Here is a 9099-nt window from a genome sequence, read left to right on the forward strand (position 1 = left end):
AAGATCAGTGGGACCAGGTTTATTTTACGGTCATTCCTTTGTGATTATTCTCTACTGAGCTGCTCCAAGGAACGGAGCTGAAGCACTGTGTAGGAGCCCTGTAAGTGTGGCATTTTAACACGGCCCTAAGGCCTTTCTGGGGAACATGCCCCTATTTTAGGTGGGAGCTCCCACACAGCTCCTTCCCTCGCTCCTCCTCTTCACCTCTCCCTACCCCTCCACCCCCCACCTCTTGCATATTTGATGATAATCCAGCCTTCATGGGTAAACTGAGATCCTACCCCTCGCTCCCAGGCAGCTCCTGCGCCGCGCCACGACAGCTTGCAGAGGAAACAGGCAGCCCCAGAGATGAAGTCAGGCTCAAAATTCCTTCTCGGTGAGATTTTAATAATCCCTACAGCCCCTCAGGAAGAAGTGTGTTAAGACAAGGACGAAAGCTTTTCAAGGAGACAACCAGCAGCATCAGGACGGGAAACAAACTGATCTTACTTTTTAGGACCACTACAGGGGCAGCAAGCTGAATTTTGACCCACGGGAGCTCTGGCCTGAAGTCTGAATCTCAGTGATATCGAGAAATTTCTCCATATCAGTGATATGGAGAAATTCTGAAGTGCTAAGTATTAAAGCAAGGGCCAAAATGTTGCATCTGAAACTGCAAAAAGCTGAGGAAAAGATATTAGAGTCAAAACTGCAACTTCTTTTTAGCCTGTAGTACAGAGACAAACCTGCAGTTTGCTGCCTAAATATATTTTTACATAATGCACTTATTTTGGTAGTAAAGCTACCAAAACACATTCCGAAAGCTCCACTTGTTCCACAGAAAGAACACGTGCAAACCAAGAGGTTGTTCTTAAAAAACAAAACAGAAAAACAACCCACCCCAGGACACACATATCAAGTCTGTAGGCAGCACAGCGCACCAAAGCCGTACGCTGTCATCTTCCTGAAATACCAGATGACGACGTCCCACTCCTCTACCTATACTCAAAACAAACCTACAGTTTCAGAAGGCAAAACTCCAGCACGAACAGAAGTTTCAGAACAAGAAGTCTCTAAAAAGTGCCACCACAAAAACCATTAGCACAATTTTGACGCTTCTAAGCCCCCTGCACTACCAGGACGGTTTCATAAATTGCACATTAAAGTTGTAAACTATTTGTAACAGAAATTACTCACTCCCCGTGTCCCACAGTGACTGATTTCAACTTCAGAATGATTTATATTTGGACTTGCCTCGTCCAAACACAGCGATACCAGATCAGAGGAGGTGTAAGACTTCGCAAGGCTGTTTGTTTACTCGAGGAACGTAGCATATACGTTTGGGAGCAAGAAAAATAATTAGTGTATAGAAGTTCAATGTTTACTGTCAGGCGCTGGTTACAGCCTTGCCAGCACTTGTCAGTATTTCTGTGCGCTGTGTCCAAGGTGATGAAAACACCTCCCAGCCAAGGAAAGTAGCTCTGGGCCTGCCTTGTACCAGGATGTTGAAAGCTAGCTAGAAGAAAAAAGGAATTGGACAAATGTTTCTTTTTAGGTTGGGTTTTTGTTCCTTCTCATCTTGTCTACTGATAACACCGAGCATTAAAAGCAGAAAACAGCTGCTCTGAAGGTGTTTTTAATCCCTCAGTCAGGGTGATTTACCATCACACGCCAGGGGATGAGGGGAACCAGCTTCGAGGCCTCTGCTGCTCTTAATTACTGAAAACCGACAGCACCAGCACTCCCAATTCCCAGGCGTAATCGCGGGCATTTAGAAAGAAACCCAAAGATTTTGAGACTTGAAGAGACACGCCAAATAAAAATGCAATATCGACTTTTTAAAGCTAACTGTGCCGCTTCCTAACCCCGTGCCCAGCACAGCAGTCCCCAGACCGCCCCTGTCTCTCACACCCGATTCTAACAGCTGCTGCCAGAGGCAGGGCACGAAGTCAGCCAGGGAGTAAGCCAGAACAGACGGCAGCGTTTCAGCTTTTTCTCTGCAATTCGAGATGTTTGCTGCTACCAAAACGAGGCATCCGCTGCGTTCGAGTCCAGAGCTCAGCATCTGCCCACAGCCCACCCGTGCCCGCTGCACAGAGGTATTTCCTCCGGCAGTTCTCCTGCTGGCACTTCCCTCTGCTCTGTCTGCTCTCATCCACACCTCATGTTTTGTTTCTGACAGCTTCACGCTCGCTGCTTTCCCACCCCAGCACTCGACCTCCTTTCTCTACCCGACCGCGTCCTTTTATGCAGAGGGTCAAGCAGAAATTGAAAAGTGCATGCTTGTACACACACCAACACTTGTATGTTAAAAACGGATGGAAAATTAAACACCTCGATTTTATCCACCCAGTTAAAATGCTTTCTTTAAATCGAGATAAACCCCAAGTGAGCTAGGCACAGCCTCTGCCCCACGATATGGGAGGAAAAGAGCAGAGCCAGTGCAAGACTGGTGTGCAGACATCTGTGATGCCAGGTCTGTGATGCCAGCTCTGTAACTCTCGCAGATATTCCAGGCACTACTCCCCAGGCAGGGGCTGCTCCACTCCGCACCCTGCAGCTTTGCTTTGTGTCCTCCCCAGCACCAACAGCTCGCTCAGACCAAACCACGAGCACATCTGCAACTTTTCACGCAGGTCATTCGAAGGCTTATAAATAAATCCATGAGCAGCACGGGGCAGCAGAGCTCAGAGACAACGGGGTGAGGTTTGAGATGGTATTTGAAGGTAAGAGGACTGCCACGGAGATGTCACGAGAAAGGATAAACGGTGATAAAGGATAAATGGTGATAAAAAAAGGAAAGGAAAAAAGAACAAAGCTTAAACCCGGAGATGGTGAAGACCAGCTGAGTCGTTTCTCTGAGAGCCATGTGGTCACTAAAATGCCATCCAAAAAGCACGCCAAGTGTCAGGAGGATGAAGAGGATGTAGAAACAGGAAAGCAAGCTGTGCCCTGAGCAGTGCTCGGTGCGTTTCTGACACGAGAAGCCCCTGCCCTCCAGGAACAGCGGCAGCTCACCAGGAAAGCGTGGCAGAAACAGCCCCAGGTAATCACAGAGGCAAACTGCAGGCTGGGCAGCTTCTCCTGAGGACATCAGATAATGCTCACACTACGCGAAGAAATCAAGATGTGAAAAACTAAAGATACCAGACAAATATTGCACCTGGTGACGCAGTTCACTCAGAATATGCGCAAAATCCATGAGGAGAGAGAAGGAGAGGAGAAGATGCTGCTCAGCTGCTTGTTTTGGGCTTCAGCATGCGGTGGGACATGGGTGGGGATGAGGTTTTGAGGTTGCTTGGAGCTGTACGAGGCACGGAAAAGGTGCTGAGGGCAACTGTGGGGCAGTTCTGCTTTGGCTGGAGGGCTCAAAGGGCCAGGGGCTGAGCCCGGCTCCCCCAGCACGCGGTGCCCAAGGGGCAAACGACCAAAGGTGAGGGGAGAAAGGCACAAGGACGAGGTTGGGCACGCAGCAAGCAGCCCGGGGCTGTTCTGCTGGAGGAAGAGTTCCCCCAGGTGCTGCCAAATACAAGGGCGCTCTTCTTTCTACTCATCTGTGCCTCGGATCTACAGCTCCCTCCACCTCGTGCCGCTGCCTGAGGAGTTATTCTGCTCCCTTGTGCCAACTGCAAAACCCAGCGATGGGATTTCGGCTGAACGGTGCAACAGCGAGGAGAAAAAGGCATGAGAAAGAGATGTAAGTAGAGGGACCAGTCCCTTTGGTTCCTAATGTTATTTAGGATAGTGAATATTGATGCAGCAACAAAAATCAGTCTGCTCACAAATAAGAGATACCCAACCACTACCAGGGATATGAAAGGCCTGGAGGAATTAGCCCATTATTTAACAAGGGCTTGGTGGCTAGCACTTCACGGGGACTCGGTGTTCCTTTCCGCACCTCCTCCATCCTCTTCTCCATTGTGAGCATGCCCTGCAGAATTGTCCAGGTGCGTGCATTTCACAGATAATTTCTATTTAAGCATCGCCATCACTGCCCTGGTTCGGCACTCTCCCAGGCGGAATGGCGCTGAGGCACTCGTGTTTGCAAAAGTCCAGGTTTCAGAGCACAAATAATGATATTTATTAGAAGCTCAGTGACCTAACAGCCCTCAAAACCAAATATCCCTATTATTTTAAAGCATCGTAACATGGGAAGAGATATCGCTGTTGAAATTACAACGCATTAAATAATAGTGCCCTGAAATGGAATAATAAGGTGTTAAATAATTCTAACCCAAGGCGGCCTGACCCTGCGATGGAAAATGTTTGGTGAAGTGCACTTGGCAGGGAGGGAAGCGGGGCAGCCCCTGCAGGTACCCAAGCACGGATGGACACCCTGACCACGCTGCCTTGCACAAGAGCAGGGGCACCAGGCTCAGCTCCCCGGGGTTTCACAGCAGTGCGAAGCGCCAGAGCACCATAAACTCCAGAAACGTCCTCAGCGAGGTCTTTTGTAGTTCTGAACGCAGGGCTTGCTAAGAATAAACCCTTTAGTCATGCTCTAGAAATCCGATGAGTGCTCCAGAGCAATGGTGGGATTGTTTTAGAACATGCAAGCAGCGCACAGAGCCCTGGTTACACGTGTAGCGCCCGCAGCCGGGGCAGCGTTAATTGCTTAATGGTTTCTGGGTGTGCTGAGGGAGAGAATCAACGCAACGAGGCCTGGGAGATGCTCCTGAATTTGATTTAGAGAAATCCAACAAACAAAGCAATTGACTACACAGCTCTTTGTTTACAAAATGAGATTTTTAATTTGCCACTGGATTTGTAAAAGCATGCACAAATGCTAATGCGTGTTGGGAAAGCAGTATTTTAGGGCAAATAAATCCCCGTATACACGTCATTACGCATCCTTTTCAAAAATGCCTAATACTTCTAAGGAGTCACCTGTTTCATCCTGAACACTTGCTCTAAATAACTGGAATAAAACTTTATTCCAGGTAGCATTTGAAGATGTCTGGCATCACTAAGTTTTCAATCCCAAAAAACTTTTACACAGTGCACGTCTGGTATATTAAAACTGATAATTTATAGGTTGGTGGCAGCTACATGTTCAGGTGTTACCACTCAGACTCATGCTTCATTGCTCAGGGTCCCCCAAAATCCCAGCCTAAAATTAACAGATCGGACATCAAAAGATTGGTATCACCTTGGGAAGTCATTTCAGTTCTGGCCAGCTTCATCTGGAAGCCAGCTGACAATCAGCAAGGACAAGATTTGGCACCACATCTGTACGAGGCAGCAGGGTTACAAAGCTGCAATGCCAACTTCAGACACACGTGTCACAATTTGACATCTTTCTCCTCAAAGCCCATTGGGCTTTGAAAAAAAACAAACAACAAAACAGAACATACCCAAACACTCGAAAGCAAAAGCAAACCCCACGACCAAAACCAAACCACCCCAAACAACAAAAACCTGCGTGGAAAGGGAGAGAGCAAACCCTCGAGCATCACCTTCTCCTCCAGCATCCTCTGAACAGGGAATCTCCCCCGGGAGGGATCTCTGTCCCACGGCAGGCAGCTCCTGCTGGCTGTGAGGGGAGCAGGGAAGACCCTTGCAGAGCCCACCAGCACCAACCTGCCAAGGGTTTGGTGTGAACCCAGTGCTGGCAGGGAGCTCGAAACGTGCACAGTACTGCTGCAGCAGCATCCTGCAGGCTGCTGGAGGTATTTGACAGGCATCCTGACCCTTTAATTCCTCACGTCAGCTCCCAGGTTAAACAACTTCCCAAAGCTCAGCCCATAAACGTGTTTTACTCACTACAAACTGCACTTCTAGGAACTATAACGCAAGCAAGCAAAAAACCATTGTGTTTTTTTCTGAATCGTTTACTTTGACAGCACTTTTAAAACGAGTTCCATTATGTTCACTTCCTACTTAGGTTTCCAGCACAGCAACAGATGAACATAAAATGCTTCAGAGTAAGGACGTGCTTGTAAATCTACCAGCTGGAAAAGAGTGAATACATCAAACTACTGGAAAAGATTCAACTTAACTAGATTCTAAGGTACCAATGCTAGCAATGTGATGATTTAAATGGAAAAGAACTAAAAATGTAAACCAAAAAATCTGTTTTAATGATGTCCTTCTGTTTAACTTTATTTATTTATTTTTTCTCCATAAGAAGAGTCCCACTGGTGGGCATGATTTGGCACTCTTTAGCATCTTAAGGATCTCTACCTGCCTACGCAGAGCATCGTTCAAAAGACAGATTCTCACATTAGTTCTTTAATACGTTAAAAAAAAGGTATTTCAACAGTTTATTTTTTCCATTTGTCAAGTCAGCTGCATAGAATTAAATGCAAGTGCAAGAGTTTAGAAGTGTTTTGATAAGAAGCGACCTTAAAACTAGATGAATGCAAAAAGAGCCGAGCTCCTCAAAGCAGGTTGTGGACTTAAAAGTTCAAGTGACCTGTTATCCAGCCCCACTTCTTTCTCTATTTTAGGGCTAAGATTCCTCATACCTTAACACACAACGGAAAACAAAATCTTTCCTCTTTTTCTGTTCCCAGTTTCTCAAGAAGTGTTCATTTCAAAAAAAAAAAAAAAAAAAAAAAAAAAGCCAAACAAAACAAATTTTCAGAAATGGGAAATAAAACGTTATCTCTGCCCCTGCAGCATCGGTTACTGTGATGAAAGAGCAGTTCAGAAGTTCAGCTAACTCTGATTCCAGGTATTTAACTAAAAAGCTTCCGGAGCTTTTAACGGGACTTTAAAATTTTCATCACAAAAGCATGCTGCTTGGCAGGATTGCATCTAAACAGGCTGATGTGCAGATTTTTCAAACCTACACAGAATTACCTTGCAAGAATTGAATACTGTAATAAGTTTGTAAGCTCAGAAACTAACAGGCAGGGGCTTTATGCACACTGGGAGCTCCGTGCAAGTTTTCGGCAAGCCTGCAAATAACGGGAGCGCTCTCATCTCATTACCAAAGTGAAAGTGCAAGACGTAAACAAAACAATAACTCATGCATTTGCTAAAATAGCCCGGTTTAAAAAATCCCCAGCGCCGGTATCAGGGCATTCCATCTTCTAAACAGGATTTTCAAACTGGCTTTCTCCCCGAAACTGGAACAATGACACGATTTTGTTTTGACTCACTGATACTGCCCGTCCATAGGCGAAATGCATGTTACGGTACGATTGCTTCACGCCAAAGGGTGGGTACTGCAGACAAGGAAACTTTCCCAGGAGGAAAAAGATTATCTATAAGCAATTATCAATTTTTACAAGCAGTTACTGGTATCAAAAAATCATTTTCCCTGCTAGGAAAGTAAGACCCTGCCCTATTTCTTTTGCTCCAAATGAAATGTACAGAGAGAGAATCAGCCAGAGTGATGTCAATCCTGTGACTTTAACGTTTTTTGGTGTTGTATAGTAAAAATAAACGGTAAGGATGTGAAATCCTTTGGGCCAAGCTGATGGAGCCGGTGAGTGCCGGGGGCAGGCTTGGTGCTTCGTGTGGCAAAATCCCACCTCAGGACCCTTCAGGCAGGTGCTGAGCGTTTTTTTAGGCCAGCCAGCGGACTACTGGGCTGCCTTTTAACACCCCTGACCCTTCAGCAAATCCTGCTCCTTATTTTTGAGGGGATCAAGCACCTCCCCAAGCCTTACCCAGCCCCTCAGCGATGGGCAGGGGCTGCCCAGCTCCACAAATCGCCTCATGAAGGGGAAACCCCCCCCGGGGGGGAGCTTCCCACAGCGGGTACCCCCCTCAGGGGGCATTTTTTCCTCACAAAACCGGGGGCTGCCCCCAGGAGCCTCCCCCTCACCCCCTTCAGGGGGGACACCGGCACCAAGCGGCTGAGGGCCTGGGGGGGGAGTTTCGGGGCAGGTGTCGCCGGTGGCGGCTTGGGACTGACCTTGCGCAGGGCGGGCACGAAGAGCCCCCGCCATTTCGGGCCGTTCTCCTCGCTGAAGAAGTCGTAGGGCTGCGGCGGCGGCTGCATGGCGCCCGCCGGCGGCTCCTCCGCATCGGGCCCGCCCGTCCCCACCGAGGAGGAGGAGGAGGAGGAGGAAGAAGAAGAAGAAGAAGAAAAGAAGAAGAAAGGCGCCGCTCCTCAGCTCCGGGCCGCCGGCGGCTGGCCGCTCACCCCCCCGCCCCGGCGGCCATCACATCCGGCACGGGAGGGGCCGGGCCCGAAGCCGCTCGCCGGGCGCTGACGGGGCGGCGGCTGAGGCGCCCTGAGCCCCGCTCGCTGCGGGCCCGCTGCTGCCGCCGCCCTCCCCGCGCATGCGCCAACGCCGCCATTTTGTGCCCCCCCCCCCCGCCTCCTTCCCCGTCAGTAGCGGGCAGCCCCCAGGGGGCGGCCGGGCTGAGGGGGGGAGAAGGGCGCCGCCATCCCGAAATCGCCTCAGGGATCAGGCGGCGCGGCTCTGTGCCGCCCTCGGGGGTTTTCTTCGTCCTCCAGGGTGTCCCCTCCGGTGGCTGAAGGCAGCGTAGTTGGAGTTTTGTGTGCCCCTCACTCCCTGTGCACCCCTCATGGCTTAGGTACCCTCACACCTTACGTATCCCCCCCCCCCCCCCGCCCTTTTAGGGCTTATCTACAAAAGTTATTCCAAAAGGGATTCATTAAATCAGAATTAAATCAGAATTAAAAGTGCCTTTCTGCCTTGTTAGGGTAGATTTCCCGGAGGACTTAGGTGCCTGCTGAGGTACTGACAGCTCCCTTTGCTCTGTGGGATCCCAGCCTTCCCGCTGCATCAGGACAGCCAGGGAAGTTTTCAACAAAATGGTTATTTCTGTGGGAAAATGCTGGTTCGTCAACTCTAATAAGAGCAAAAAGCAATTACAAACGTGGCTTTAGGGTAACCACAGTGAGTCCCCCCGTCTGGCAGCAGGCACCCCAGCACCACAACTCCCTGCTCCGTGTCCCCATCTCCGAGCCTCCAGGCCCCATTTTTTAGGATGGGGTGGTCCTGTTCTGAAAACACAAAGTGCCAAAAAGGAGCTCATTTTCCCCAAAGCAGCCACTTAGTAAGCCATGACATGGGCACTCGAGCACTTCTTTACTACACCTTAAAAAAAACACTCGTCATACCACACTCTTCCAACATTTAGGACTGACCCTATGGAGGAACAATTTTAGGGGAAAAAATGGAGGTTTATCACAAG

The 9099-nt window shown here is 49.0% G+C and overlaps 1 protein-coding gene across 1 annotated transcript in view; it reads right to left on the reverse strand.

The window, feature by feature from the left end:
- Positions 1 to 8197, reverse strand: part of SOS2 (SOS Ras/Rho guanine nucleotide exchange factor 2) — a 52425-nt gene extending 44228 nt beyond the window's left edge. The window contains exon 1 of the mRNA XM_082760626.1: positions 7847 to 8197. Coding sequence (XP_082616752.1) covers positions 7847 to 7933 — 87 coding nt within the window. The 5' untranslated portion in view covers positions 7934 to 8197. The remainder of the gene's footprint in view (positions 1 to 7846) is intronic.
- Positions 8198 to 9099: the final 902 nt, after the last annotated feature.

The sequence above is a fragment of the Aythya marila genome (genome assembly GCF_965140915.1).
Source record: "Aythya marila genome assembly, chromosome: 5".
Classification (NCBI taxonomy): Eukaryota; Metazoa; Chordata; class Aves; order Anseriformes; family Anatidae; genus Aythya; species Aythya marila.